This window comes from Cervus canadensis, chromosome 1 (genome assembly GCF_019320065.1).
Source record: "Cervus canadensis isolate Bull #8, Minnesota chromosome 1, ASM1932006v1, whole genome shotgun sequence".
Lineage (NCBI taxonomy): Eukaryota > Metazoa > Chordata > Mammalia > Artiodactyla > Cervidae > Cervus > Cervus canadensis.
In genome coordinates this window covers 15,445,490-15,461,546 of record NC_057386.1, presented here as the reverse complement: position 1 = coordinate 15,461,546, position 16,057 = coordinate 15,445,490, and the positions used below count along the sequence as shown (strand labels likewise).

At 41.4% G+C, this 16,057-nt stretch overlaps 1 protein-coding gene across 1 annotated transcript in view; it reads right to left on the bottom strand.

The window, feature by feature from the left end:
• The window catches only part of MARCHF10 (membrane associated ring-CH-type finger 10), a 97,169-nt gene that overhangs the window by 44,950 nt on the left and 36,162 nt on the right, over positions 1-16,057 (bottom strand). The window contains exon 4 of the mRNA XM_043465378.1: positions 2,816-2,987. Within this exon, the coding sequence (XP_043321313.1) occupies positions 2,816-2,987 (172 nt within the window). The remainder of the gene's footprint in view (positions 1-2,815; positions 2,988-16,057) is intronic.

The window sequence follows — 16,057 nt, the reverse complement described above, 5'->3', positions numbered from 1 at the left end:
TCTTAATGGAATTAGTTTTGCGTAGAACTCAGGTCTGACATGGCAAGTTTTGGTAACTCACTGGAATTTTTGGGTGGCCCCCAAAATGCTTTAGAAAATTATTTTCCTGCAGAAGTGGAGGAAAACAGGAGCCTGTGAATTTACCCACTGAATTGGATGGATGTGTCCTAGATACTTTAGGTCCCCACACCTCTTTTTCTATTACAGCAGGGTATTTATCAGAATATTCTGAGTTGTCACCACCACTGGACTCAACTTTGCCTGAATAAACTCAGCTTGTTATTGCCTTGTCCATGGCTCTCATTTCACTGGACTGATAAAGGAATTCTGTGGGTGAGACTACACATGTCAAATGAGTGGATCCCAACACACCAAGACTCTACCTTTAGTTCACCCGAATTAACCCAATTTGCTATAGAACTGAATTGGCTTCTGCGTAACTGACATCAATCAGCAGGGTTTTTATGCTCGCTGGATGGCTGGGCCACAGTGGTCCTGCTCATGGTTGCATAGAGCTCGGACACAGTCTAGAGCTATAACTAATAAAGCTGGTGTTTTAAAATTTATTTATTGTATTATTTTTAAGCTGGTGGATTTTTTTTTTATCAAGGTGGTTTTTAAAGTCTTTTACTCCAAGTGTTGCTTGCTTAGTTGCTCAGTAGTGTCCAACTCTTTGCAACCCTTGGGACTGTAGCCCTCCAGGCTCCTCTGTCTGTGGATTTTTCAGGCAAGAATACTGGATTGGGTTGCCCTTTCTTTCTCCGGGGGATCTTCTGACCCAAGGATCGAGCCCATGTCTCCTCCATGGCAGGCAGATTGCTGCTGAGCCATTGGGGAGGTAACATCTCTTATTTGGTGAAATAATTATCCTTCTGCCAACCTGGCTCTCTTGCCTATACCTTGGTGCTTTCCAGCCTAGTAATTCCTCAAATTTGAGGTTTTATAGAATGGAAAGTGAGTTAATTTTCCTTTCCTGTCAGTGTTGTAAGTTCCATATGGAGTTCACTCAGTTGGAAGAACATCTGTGTTAATCAGACAAACTAAACGTGGAATGGGCCTGAACTGTCCATTTGAATGATTTATCTCTGCAAAGGACAAAACACAGCATGCAAATGGCTACCCAGTTTTAGCAAGAAGGCTAAAAATTATAACGAGTGATTACAGCTCCATTATTTAAACTTAAATTCAATTTTTTAAAAGACATCCTCAGTTTGATCCATGACAGCGTGTATTTGAAATATTTGAGGAGTGATCTTATCTGCCCTATTTCATTCTTAAACAGTCGAATTAAAAACCTAATTCCTACTAAAACACTTCAAATGAGCAGTTGTTAACTAGGAAGAAACATGAGGTCACTTCTGAGCATGATATAGGTTTTCCACTCTCAGAGAAGGAGATGTGGACAAATTTTAATGATGGAGCCTAAGACAGTCATAGGCAAGAACATCAGTGAGCATGTGACCAAACTTATTCCACACACTTACATTACAATGGAGAAGCCTGCTCACACATCTATTTTCAGCCAATGGAAAGATAGGAAAGATGCTCTGGGCTAAGACGACCAATATCTGTGGTTACAGCATCAGGAGTGGCAATAGTGTCCACTGCTACTGGTGGGTCTCTCCCCATTACCCTCAGCCAGAACTAGAATTTTTGCTTGCCCCAGGCAGCGGTGAATCCAGAGGAGCTGGTGAAGACTCTTAATTGGATGGGGTGTTAAGCCATGTTTATCCTTCCTTCACCCATTCATTGTACCTTTTGCTATAAAAGCACCAAAGGTGAAAGAAAATTTGGCCAATTAAATAGGAAAAGGAGTTGTGGCTTTGCCTGAAAGGACATCATTTCAGAAGTCAACTTTTTTTCCCAACTTCATTAAAGTTATAAAATATGCCTAGTTAATCTGAGAGCTGCCATTGTCTAAAAATGCATCGAGACTTAACTGGATGGGTGGTTGCAGAACAGGAGCTATTTAGGATTAGAAAGTCATTGTGCTTTTAAACAAATTGCATGCTATTTACGAATTCTCGGGCAGTTAATCTGGATCGTTTCCATTCCATTGCAAGCAGAAGATGGGCCTTTCTGCCTGGCTATCCCAACTTCCACGTCAGTTCCCCAGAGGAATCAAGTTTGTCCTACAGATGTTAGCTCTAATGGAGATGAGCCTGAGGGACTCTAAACTTCCGGCTACATTTATCCCCTCTCTGGATACTATTAAGTCGCTCCTGCCTGAAGCAGAGGATGGGTCTTTGCTTCAAAGGCAGCTAAAGAGTGAATTATTTACCAAATTGCACAAAGGGGAGGATTTATCAAGGCTCCCCTTCTTTTCCCCAAGAGAGGACAACCACAGAACTAGAAGACTTTATTACTCTCTTTCTCGGCAGTAAATTATGCCATTCAGATGCATTTGAAAGCTTCCCTTCATGCTCTGGATTGAGTCATAAAACTTGATACCTGGGGCCAAATGCCTTTATCCTCCCAGAAGGGTAACAAAGGTGAAAGGGCAGCCATTCTGAGCCAGTGCCACACAAAGGCAATGAGTGGGCAGAATGCGTGGGCAGTGGAGACCCTTACTCTGCCTACTTCACACCTCTTCAACCTGATGTTCTCTGAAATAAATCTGATCACTAGCAGATCATCAAACCCTCCAAAACCTGAATGAGCCACATGGAAACCACTGGGTTGTCATCGGACCACCTATCTGATTGTTGTCCTTAGTGTGATGCTAGACTTAAAAAAGCTTGTGAATTTCAAAACAAAACAGAAAACCATCACTCACCTTTTAGATTTTGTGTATTTCGATAAATCTGCCACTCACCTGGAGGGGGTTTGCTGGGGCCCGCTTTCTCTGATTTCTTGGGAGTCATGGTACTCTTATGTTTCTGCTTGACTGAGGTTTGGTCAATTGCTGGAAGTCTAGAATCGGTCTTACAAGCAGAACTCGTGGCAGATAATCTTGGTTCGGCTTGAGCATCCTCATCACCAGAACTCTACCGAAAATGAAAGGTCAGATCTGAGTATCAGTGATCAATAGGTCCTTTTTGCTGGGCAGAGGAAAAATAGACAAGCCAAATGCAGCAACCTCTCAACAGAGATATCAGAGTGTCTTGCCAGCTCAATGTGCCCTTTTCGCCAGTCAGATTTTCATGGACTGGGCATAGCAATTTAGAAATAATAGCAGAGTTAATGAGTCTATTTGGTAGGACATTATGAAAAGAATGAATTCCTGACCCTTAAGTAATTGGATGACCAATAAACAGCTCATGTTAAAAGCTGCACATGAAAGCATCCATGCATTTAAACTTCTTGCTATTTGTTATTTGAACTACTCCAGGGTGGGTGAGGAAGAACCATTCCTTATGTTAATCATATAGTTGATAATGAAGAGGAAATTTAGAGATGTATGTTGGGACTGAATAAATGAGACCTCAGTTTATGCTCTGAATTATCAGGTGCAACATAAGACCAGATTAATTTTTTAAGAAAGCCCCTACTTGTCAGTCTGCTGTAAAGAAGGTAAGGTAGGAAAGGTAGGAAAGATGCTCTGGGTTAAGACAACCAATATCTATGGTTACAGCATCAAGAGCAGTTAATAGTGTTCACTGCTACTGATGGGTCTCTCCCCATCACCCTCAGCCAGAACTAGAATTTTTGCTTGCCCCAGGCGGTGGTGAATCCAAAGGAGTTGGTGAAGAGACTCTTTTTTTTTTCCATTTATTTTTATTAGTTGGAGGTTAATTACTTTACATGCATGGACAAATCATGACTCACGTGGTGTCAGAATATCTTAACACAGCCTTACAGATGCAATGAAATCTGCCTGCAGTGCAGGAGACCTGGGTTTGATCCCTGGGTTGGGAAGATCCCCTGGAGAAGGGAATGGCTACCCACTCCAGTATTCTTGCCTGAGAATTCCATGGACAGAGGAGCCTGGCAGGCTATAGTGCACGGGGTGGCAAAAGAATTGGACACAACTGAGCAATTATCATACTTTGACACACTTAGAGTGAAAACAGCATACATAATTAGGAGAAACTTGGTCTTGAAGGTGATTTAAGTCCTGCCTTATGGTCCTAGGTCCTGGTGTTCATATGATTTGCTAGGTGATATGCTCCGTGGCAGATAAAACCAAAGGATTGCTGCCCCTCCTTCCAGGAAAAGGGTCACTAAATACTCCTGCATTGCACAATGGTCTGTATTGGCAAGTCCTCTGAAAATGTATTCCTCTGTCAACACAGAGTGCTAAATTAATGCCCCCCACGTCTCTCCAGTGGTGGCAGTTTGTATTGATCTTGCTCCCTGTTCTCGCTGACAGTTGTGGCATTTTCATTTTAAGCCACCTGACTCAGGAAAATACTTTGAATAGCTTTGAATTATTGGGTGCAATGTAAGACAAACTCAGCTCTCAAAACAGTCCCCTACCTGTCAGTCTTCTATAGGGAAGTCAGTACAAATCTACAGGTGGACAGATCATTCTTCTCCGGATTATAAATCATGTTTGGTAACTTAGAGCCTGGCGACAGCCTTCCAACAAATAATTATTGTTTCTCTCTGCATTTTCAGAAAACAGACCACCCTCAGATAAAGGGATGAGAAGAAGGAAAGGACATAATGAGTTGCTTGTTCTCCCTTTTCCCTTGTGAATCTGGAATTTAATAGAAATCCTTGATAATGATTCTGAAATGTCAAAGATGAAACATGAGGTCATTTCTGGGCATGAGATAGGCTTCCCATTCTCAGAGAAGGAAATGTGGGCAAATTTTAATGATGGTGCCTAAGACGGTCATAGGCAAGAAGAACATCAGTGAGCATGTGACCAAACTGCCACACACTTACATTAGTGAATGGAGAAGGCTGCTCACACATCTATTTTCAGCCAATGGAAAGGTAGGAAAGATGCTCTGGGCTAAGACAACCAATATCCATGGTTACAGCATCAAGAGCAGTTAATAGTGTTCACTGCTACTGATGGGTCTCTCCCCATCACCCTCAGCCAGAACTAGAATTTTTGCTTGCCCCAGGCGGTGGTGAATCCAAAGGAGTTGGTGAAGAGACTCTTTTTTTTTTTTTTTTTCCATTTATTTTTATTAGTTGGAGGTTAATTACTTTACAATATTATAGTGGTTTTTGTCATACATTGACATGAATCAGCCATGGATTTACATGTATTCCTCATCCAGATCCCCCCTCCCACCTCCCTCTCTACCCGATTCCGCTGGGTCTTCCCAGTGCACCAGGCCCGAGCACTTGTCTCATGCATCTAGCCTGGGCTGGTGATCTGTTTCACCCTAGATAATATACATGTTTCGATGCTGTTCTCTCGAAATGTCCACCCTCGCCTTCTCTCACAGAGTCCAAAATTCTGTTCTGTACATCTGTGTCTCTTTTTCTGTTTTGCATATAGGGTTATCGTTACCATCTTTCTAAATTCCATATATATGTGTTAGTATACTGTATTGGTCTTTATCTTTCTGGCTTACTTCACTCTGTATAATGGGCTCCAGTTTCATCTATCTCATTAGAACTGATTCAAATGAATTCTTTTTAATGGATGAGTAATATTCCATGGTGTATATGTACCACAGCTTCCTTATCCATTCATCTGCTGGTGGGCATCTAGGTTGCTTCCAAGTCCTGCCTATAGTAAACAGTGCTGCAATGAACATTGGGGTGCACGTGTCTTGAAGAGACTCTTAATTGGGTGGGGTGTTAAGCCATGTTTATCCTTCCTTCACCCATTCATTTGTAACCTCTTGCTTTAACAGCACCAAATGTGAAAGAAAGTTTGGCCAATTAAACCATGCCTGAAAGAGCTGGACACAACTAAGCAACAAACAACAACAAAATTATATTTGGAATCATGCACTTGCCTTTCAAATGCATCTTTCTCTGCTTCCTGGTTCTATCAACCTGACTTCCGGTTCTGAATCCCTATATTTTTCTTTTTTTTAACTTTTTATTTTATATTGGAAGATAGCTGATAGTTTCAGGTGGACAGCATAGGAACTCAGTCATACATATTACGAGTATGATAATCACTCTTGGGTCCAGAAATTACAGCTGAAAGTGAGTGTTTTGTCAGCTGGAAACTAAAACCACAATGGAAAGAACTAGAATACTTATAAATGCCCTACTGGGTCTTTTCCTGCTTGCTTCATTGACTAATCTTAAGCCAATCACTTCAACATTTTGTGTCTTCATTTGTGTCTTATCATGTACTCAGCCTCATGCATCTCTCTCCTGAAAACCCATTATATTATCCAAGGAGGATGAGCCTTGGGTGAAAGGAGTTGTAGTAACTCATTCTGGCAATAAAATGTAATATTAATATATAAGGCTGTAGCCCAGCATCCTGGGAGTGAATCCTCACTGTTACACATAGTGACTGTGTGACGTAGGGTTAGTTTTAGTTAGTTCATCTCTTTACCTCTCAGATTTTCTCATCTGTGAACAATAGTGCTTTCCTTTCGGTGGTTCTCTGAGGACAAAATGAGTTAAGATATGTTTATTGCACTTAGAACACTGCCAGGCACAGAGGAAGTGCCATGTAAGTGTTGGCTTTTGCAATTAGCCATTCATGTTAAGCCGTTTAAACAATTAACTAGCTAACTACTGAACATTAACTGCTTGCTGTTGAAACCAAAACCATAAGCCCCTCTGAGAAATTCTAATGGGTCTTCACGTATTTCAAAGAGCAATGGACAGCAAGGTGGGGCAAGTCCTACACCAGACTCTTGATTTCTTCCAAAGGCTGTATAATTTATGATTGTGACATAAGTAGCCAGTTGACATTTATCTAGCCTTAAGAAAAATATGGTACAATTTCCCTTTCAGACAGTAAAGCTCTAATGGAAAATATTTAACATTTAAAGATTATCAGACGATAATAATTAAATTACACTGATTTAAAGCTGATTTTAAAACGATGTCTCCTCCTCTTGCAATTTTAAAGAGCATTTACAATTTTCATTTCTTCTCCCTTATGTTCCTATGTTGAAATGTCACATGGAGGTTGGAGGCAACAGCACATTGCTATTCCTTTAAGAGGAAGAAAACTAGCTCTGTCTTTCAAAATCAAAGCCTGAAACATGAAACAAAAACAAACAAACAAACAAAACAGAAAATCCCAGACTAAATTTTCTCTTGGTAATTTGAAGAGTCCTAAGAAAGCCATGTTAACTAAAGAAACTATTGTTGAAATTAATATGTATATAGGGTATTATGATTTTTGTAATTAACATTTTTCAAAGATTCCCCAGCTTGCTCTTTGGGCATCGTCCATAACAAAGTTGAGATATTACCTTACTCAGAGCTAGAATCTCTCAAAAGTTCAGAAAGGGGCTTCCCTGGTGGTCTAGTGGCTAAGACTCCATGCTCCCAATGCAGGGGGCCTGGGTTCAATCCCTGGTCAGAGAACTAGATCTTACATGCTGCAACTAAGAGTTTGCATGCTACAACTAAGACCCATCACAGCCAAATAAATAAATAATATTAAACAATTTTTAATCAAACCAATTAAAAAAAAAAAGAAAGTTCAGAGAAAAACTCATACAGGAAAAAGAAATTTACCTTAGGGTATGTAAGTGGCACTGGACACTGAAGTAGGACTTTGAAACATTATAATGGTTCTGGTTAGACCTTCTGGAAGGTGGAGACCCAAAAGTTGGGAAGTGGGATACATTTTCTCAGGGATGTGAGAGTGACTGGATCTTTAAACAAGGACCTACTGATGTTGAGTCTGAAACGGCAAGGTGACACTGAACAGAGATGATCAGAAGGGCAAGGAGACAGAAGTAGTCAGGAACAGAGAAGATCAAGTCATTTTCCAGCTCTTGCCTGATGGCTCATTTCCAAGACCTAAGGAGCTGCTTCTCAACCGGTATGCCACCTCCCTCCCTCCCGTTGCTGAATTCTGATTGATGTGTGCAAATCCCATTGTAGCCACGTGTCATGTGACGGATGGAAGGCTGAGCTGAGTGGATCTTGTGACCTAGTGTAGAGATCAGGACATGACCTGCTGTGAATAAGAAAACAGGCAAAGAGCAGTGTCAGGCTGGTGTCAGAGAAAGCCAGTGTGCTTGTTACAGCTGAAACAAAGCATTCTCATGAGATTGTGAAAGAGAAGGATCAAGGTCGTGAAACTCGACGCTCAAACAGTGATGACACGGGAAGGGTGGCCAGGGGACTGTGGGTGCAAACGTGTGTCTTCCGAGCGGTGTCCCCAAAGTCCACATTCCTACTGCGCCTCAAACACAAAAGCTGCCTTTGGAAATTGAGGGCAGCTTGTATAAATATAGCACTGGCCAAGAAGTTCATTCCAGTTTTTCTATTACGTCATATGGGAAACCCCAAATGAACTTTCTGGCCAACCCAATAGCATTCTGGACAGGATGGGTACCTTTATGAATTCAAGAAATATAAAGTTAGCAGGTTCTATGCAGTCTCATAAAGCTGGCTAAATGTTTTCTCTTCTAGGGGAAAAAAAAAAACAAACACACAACTGTCAGGGCAGCAATCCCTGGGTTGGGAAAATCCCCTGGAGAAGGGAATAGCAACCCACTCCAGTATTCTTGCCTGGAAAATCCCATGGACAGAGGACCCCAGTGGGCTACAGTCCATGGGGCCATAAGAGTCAGACACTGCCTTAAAAGCTAAACCACCACCAAGGGCAGCAAAGTGCTTTCCATGTGCAGGACAATTTTGAAATTGCTTACCAGGATTGTAAACTTGAACAACAGTAAAGAATGGATTAGTAATTTTGGGGGGTGGGATTTGGACTTGGGTACCACTCACCTAATAAACTGTGGAAAATTCTGAAAGAGATGGGAATACCAGACCACCTGACTTGCCTCTTGAGAAACTTACATGCAGGTCAGGAAGCAACATTAGAACTGGACATGGAACAACAGACTGGTTCCAAATAGGAAAAGGAGTACGTCAAGGCTGTATATTATCACTGTGCTTATTTAACTTATATGCAGAGTACATCATGAGAAACCCTGGGCTGAAAGAAGCACAAGCTGGAATCAAGATTGCCAGGAGAAATATCAACAACCTCAGATATGCAGATGACACCACCCTTATGGCAGAAAGTGAAGAGGAACTAAAAAGCCTCTTGATGAAAGTGAAAGAGGAGAGTGAGAAAGTTGGCTTAAAGCTCAACATTCAGAAAACTAAGATCATGGCATCTGGTCCCATCACTTCATGGGAAATAGATGGGGAAACAGTGGAAACAGTGTCAGACTTTATTTTTTTGGGCTCCAAAATCACTGCAGATGGTGACTGCAAGCCATGAAATTAAAAGACGCTTACTCCTTGGAAGGAAAATTATGACCAACACTAGATAGCATATTAAAAAGCAGAGACATTACTTTGTCAACAAAGGTCTGTCTAGTCAAGGCTATGGTTTTTCCAGTGGTCATGTATGGATATGAGAGTTGGACTATGAAGAAAGCTGAGCACCGCAGAATTGATGCTTTTGAACTGTGGTGTTGGAGAAGACTCTTGAGAGTCCCTTGGACTGCAAGGAGATCCAACCAGTCCATCCTAAAGGAGATCAGTCCTGGGTGTTCATTGGAAGGATTGATGCTGAAGCTGAAACTCCGATACTCTGGCTACCTCATGTGAAGAGTTGACTCATTGGAAAAGACCCTGATGCTGGGAGGGATTGTGGGCAGGAGGAGAAGGGGACGACAGAGGATGGGATGGCTGGATGGCATCACCAACTCGATGGGCATGAGCTTTTTTTTTTTTGGACATGAGTTTGAGTAAACTCTGGGAGTTGGTGGTGGACAGGGAGGCCTGGTGTGCTGCAATTCATGGGGTCACAGAGTTGGACATGACTGAGCGACTGAACTGACTGACTGACCACTCACCTAAATCCCACCGCTTCTTTACCCTGTTTGTGTCTCCCACCTGAAGACGTGGCTGCCAGATGCGGTTGGACGAGGCCAGGCTCAGCAGGAGGCGCTTTTGGGAGTCAGCTGGGCTGTCATGTGCATGAATTTCACGAGCTGTTGTCTCTGCCAACGATGGCTATAGAGAATGCGCTCCTGTCTGCCATCTTTTCTTTGATTCTCATGCTAGCAAGTTGGAATGGTCCTGTCTGAGACACTGACCTGAGAGCAACAGTGGCCTTAGGGGTTCACATCTTCATAGTCTTTGATCACCTTTGGGGCTGCTCTCTGAAGGAGAGGCACTGTGGGACTTTAATAGAACCTGCTTCTTGTTTACGAGACATCCCCCTGGGGAAGGGCCTCTGGGTGAAAGCTTTGCAAGCTACTGAAATGGCAAACGTGACCTGTTTTATGACACTCGCTAGTATTTCTTAAACCCAACTGAATCCCTCATGTGCTTCGGAAATCAGGGTTGGTTTACATGGGTGGTAACCATACATTTTCATGCTTGGGGGACAAGCGAATGTAGTGTTCTCTGAGATGGAGTTCAGTGTGGTGGGCAGTGAGTGAGGAAGTGGCATGTGGCCAGGAAATTGTTGGATTTAAAAAATTTGGACACTCCAGTACAGTGTTCTGTAGCACACCGAGGCCGCGCTCTGTGAGAGGAGCATCTGAAGAACGTGAAAGATGGCCCTTAAGTGGAGGTCATCCATGAAAATACCTCCTACTCGAAACAATAAGTCATAGAACATTTAATTGAAAATCATCAAATGTACCTACTGTGTCTTCAGCCCCCACATACAAATAAGGTGCTTGCAGTGTGTGCATGCTCAGTCATGTCCAGCTCTTTACAACTCCATGGACTGCCAGGCTCTGCAGTCCATGGGATTTCCCAGGCAAGAATACTGGAGTAGGTTGCCATTTCCTCCTCCAGGGGATCTTCCCAACCCAGGGATTGAACCTGCATCTCTTCCATCTCTTGCATTGGCAGGTGGACTCTTTGCCACTGCTCCATCTGGGAAGCCCGTGCTTGCAATGGGAGAGGCGCAATACTAGCCATACTGCAAAACTATGTTTAGTTAAGTGATAAACTGGGTGGTACCAATTCTAAATTTCAAAGGCATTCACAGCAAAAAAGAAAAAAAGAAAACAAGAAGTTAAGGGATGCTTCATGGAGGAGGTGGTATTTGCTATGAAAGACTGATAGGAACTGGCTTTGGCTGGAGTCAGCACAGGCGCCAAGGTGTGGATAGAATGAGACACATGTGGTGTGATCCTCAGTGATGCACGTGGCCAGAACAGAAGGCATGGGGAGGAGAGGTAAGAAATACAGCTGGCTGGCACAGTCCCCCACACATTTCGGGGGTCTCTGAGATTCAAGCAAAGGATGGAGAATCAATGCATTGGAGAATAGGGTCCAAATGAAGGTTTCTGAGTTGAAAGCTGTCATTTTAATGTGGTATTTGTGGTTAAGATTAGTTTGTATGTTTCTTTCAGGGAGAAAAAAATGAAGCATCCAGCCAATTTGCCAGTGAAATGATGTTTTTGTAGTTTCAATGGCTTATTTTCATAAAATGTAAGTCTTTTCTTTATTGCAAGAAAAATGCATGTTCATAATGGAAAACTAAAGACAAAGAGAGAAATTTTAAAGCATTCAAAGCTCCATTAACCTTGGAATAAAAACTGCAAATCGCTTGGTCTGTGTTGTTTCAGACCCCTTTTTAATGACTCTGTTGGAGACTGCTAGCTTTCCACTGAAATCCCTGCTCAAGTGATAAGAGCTGCAGCTGGGATGTGGCTGCACACCTCGAACTCAATGACTCAGTTTCCCGCACAACGAGGTGTTGCCCCAGGAGGAAAGGCTCCCTAATGGGGTGGGAGCAGGAGTGATGTGTGCGGCCTGCTTCAGAGATCATCTCTGGCCCTGCACCTCAGCTGAAAAGGCAACAGCTTTGAAAGTCATGTGTTAAACAGAAACACCACAGGCCTGAATCCCTGTGAGTCCTAGTGGAGGAGAGATGCCTTCTGATCCGGTTCAGCCAACCTGGGCCGTCATAGCTGCAAGAGATAAACCTCTGTCTTGATTGAGTCGCCACATTTTTGGTCCCTTTGTTAGAGCAGCTAACATTACCTTACACAGATGTTTATGCATCTGCATAAATGTTTCTTTTCACAGAAATAGAATTGAACCATACTTTACATTGTCACTTAACAATACATTGCATCCATAGATACCTTTCTACAATTTTTTCAACGTTATTTTGAAAAATTTCAAATCTATGGAGAAGTTGAAAGAATAATAGAAATAACATCCATTATCCTTCACCTTGCCAATTTGCTTTCTCTCTCTCTCTCTCTCTCTATATATATATATATATATAATTAATATATATATTCTTTTTCCAAACAATTTCAAAGTGACTGGACTTCATGATACTCTACCCCTAGATACTTCAACATGCATCTCCTATCAAAATAGCCATTCTCCTACAAAGCCACAATACAGTTATCCTATCCAAGAGAATTTAATAGTTTCATAACATCACCTAATATCTAAAGCATATTCAAACCAAACTGTCACCAAAATGCTTGTTTTGATCTACCATCCAATGAAGATACACCAGTTGTGTGCACTTGTTATGTCTCTTTAGTTCTCGACCCTTTTTGCCTTTTCATGATTTTTACTGTTCGAAAAGTCTCAGCCTCATAGAAGGTTGTGTGTTTTGGATTTGTAAGCTTTCTCATAATAAAATTCGGGTTAATTGTTTTGGGTAAGAATATTCCATGGGTGGTGGTATCCATCTTTGTAACATCACCTCAGCACCAAACAACGCTATTTGGTCTCTAGGGTAAGGAGCTGACTACTAGATTTCTCCAATATAAAAGTGTATTTTTCCCTTTTGTAATTAGTAGGTAATCTATGGGATGATTCTTTGACACTAAATAGCCTATTAATTACACATTTTTATCCAATAATTTTAGCATCTTTTGATGTGCTTTGCCTGAATTGATAATTACATCAAAGTAGTGAAAGGATGATTTTTCTATCATTTCTTCTACAATTATTAGCTGGTATTCTTCTCTAAAGAAGAACTTTCCTTTCCTCCCTTCTTACTTGTTTACTTGTTTGTTATCATCATTGTGGTCTCACAGGCATATTTTATTTAATTATCTCATCACATTTTTTGAGGCTCAAATTATACTAGAAGTGCTGAATGGGAATTCATTCTAGTCTGCTGTTGACTTGAGTCTCTGAGCACTTCTTTGCTTTCTGGTACAGTAAAATTTCATAGCCTAACCTTGTACTTTACCTGGCTCGGACCTAAAATCAGTTGTTTTCCCTGTAAGCTCCGGTTTCTTCTAGTTTAGAAAGCTATTTAGAAATCAATATCTGCTTGCTATGTGCATTCATTGCAAATAGAGGGACAGTATTCCTAAGTCTTTTCAGTGGAATTAATTAGAAATATGTATTTTAAAAATTATGAGCTCGCAGAAATATTTAAAGTTAAAATTAAAGACCTTATGGAATTTCCTCTTCCTTTCTTTTATTTTCTCTCTCATATTTAAAATCTTTATTCCTCAGTTATATTAAAACATTTATTAATTTGTTTTACTCTGCAATACACATGAAATAATTTCAGAATCACAATACAATGTTACTCTAACAAACCCACTAAGTAAAGTTTATTCTTTCTTAACAGTTCTCTTTGTCTTTACAATATATTCACATTGTATGGCTCTGTCATAATTATTTCTGTTGGTCATTTAGGTTGCTTCCAACTTTTTCTATGGTAAATGATGCTATGATGAATATTCTTATGTATTTATGCACATCATCAATTATTTTATTTCTGAAGTGGGAATTTATATTGGTAGATTAACAGTATCACAAAGATTTACAAATTTTTGTTCCCAAACTGGCCTCCAGAAATGCTGTATTAATTTACATTTCCAGATGTACATGCCAGATTCTACAAATATTCTCCAACTACATACTATCTTTTAAAAAGAATCTTTGTCATCTTGGGAAAATACTGTAATTTGTAACTTGTATGTAATTTTAATTTAATTATTAAATAGGTTCATTTATTTAGCTCATCTGTTTAGAATCTGTATACCACCTATTTCTAAAAAGGGTCTGAAATGACTTAAAAGCTGAACTGAAGAGAGTGTAAAAAAAAATGGGAAAAGGCAAAACTAATTTATGGTGAAAACATGCAGAATAGTGGTTGCCTCTAAGAGGGATGGGGCAGGAATTGACTGGGAAGGGGCTTGGGGTAATGGAAACTCAGTGGGGGTTCAGGTTATATGGTTACAAGCATTTATCAAAACTCATGAAATACTACTCTTAAAATCTGTATAAGTCACTGCAGGTAATTTTTACCTCTAAAATTTAAAAAATGGGGAAAAAAAATAGAACAAATCAGATCGCAAAAACCGTAAACAAATACTCAACTCTAGCTAATGATGTATGTGTGTGTTAGTTGTTCAGTCGTGTCTGACTCTTTGCGACCCCATGGACTATAGCCCACCAGTCTCCTCTGTCCATGGAACTCTCCAGGCAAGAATACTGGTGTGGGTTGCCATTCCCTTCTCCAGAATGATGTACTGGGTTGGTCAAAAAGTTTGTTTGGGTTTTTCCATAACATCTTATGCTGAAGTTTTTTGGGGGGAAGTAGGTAGAGTACTGATGTCTGCAGCTTACTTTGAAATGCACCTAAAGACAAGATGGCTCAATGGATGGATAAGGGGCTAGATACGTGATAAAGCAAGTGCGCAGAGCGTCAGCGCTGTAGTGTCTAGATGGTGGGGATGTGGATATTCATAGTACAGTTCTGCCAGCTTTTCCATAGTTTAGAAGCTCCTGGTAAAACACTGGAGGGAAATGGAGCAGCACTGCCGATGTAGAAGTACAGGTGTTTTCAGAGCTGCTGGGATAAATGAGGTGCTTTAGGGAGTGCTGCTGGTCTTCTGTTGCATGGTTCATCACAGACATTCATTTCTTTAGAGTGAAAAATCTTGGCCGGGACTTCTTTGGTGGTCCAGTAGTTAAGAATCCACCTTCCAAGGCCGGGGACACAGGTTCGATCCCTGGTCTGGGGAGATCCCACAGGCCACAGAGCAACTAAGCCTGCACCCTGCAACTACGAAAGCCCATGAGCCACAACTAGAGACCATGTATGCCGCAATGAAGGATCCCTCACGATGCAACAAAGATCAGTAAGTTAGACCCAACACAGCCAAATAAATAAATACATATTAAAAAACAATCTTTCTCTTCATGGTATCATCAGGTAACAATGAGCGATCAATGATCAATTCAGCAAAGTCAATGTAAGATGAATTTTAAAAGAAATGTCTTATCTTACACTTGGTGCTTTAGGATGAGCATACAGTTACACTAACAGGGACCCTCCCATGGAAAAGGCAACATAGCTACTTATGTTGGGAATATGAGAATAAGGAGTCAAAGACTGCCCTTACAGAGCTGACAGGGACTTCCCTGGTGGTCCAGTGGTTGTGACTCTACATTTCTGTGGCAGGGGGCATGAGTTTGATCCCTGGTTGATGAACTAAGATTTCACATGCTGTGTGATGCAGCCAGGAGAAAAAAAGAAAAGAATGAAGGACCAGGCTGGGAACTTTAGCACTGGGCCTGTTGATGGGCAGCCAGAGTGAAGTGGGTTACATTGTGAATAGGAAGTGCATCTCATTTTAGGCATTTGAAAATATTATTGTGAGAAGAAGATGCAAAGAAGTCATCTTTATTGCCTAAGAAGCCTGAGACACAAAACCAGGATTAACTCCCAGGTGTAGAGTGAGAAGAGAAGCAAGCCTGGAGAAATCCCAGGACTGGAGAAGGGAGGAGCGGGAGAAGCCAGGAGAGAATCAGGAGACTGTGGCTTCGGAGAAGCTCAGGGACACAGCATTTCAAGGAGTGTGGAGTGGCCAGGAGAGTCAGAGCTGCCGAGAGGTGGAGCACAGTGAGGAGCACGGGAGACCTTCTGCACCACGGACGTGGAAGGCGTCTGACCAAGAGCCAGTTCTGTGGAACGATGTGCATGGCAGCCAGGTTGGAGTGGGTTGCGTTGTGAGTAAGAGGTGGGGAAATGGAGTCAATCAGAATAAATGATTCTAAGAACCTTGACTGTGAGGGAGAAGAA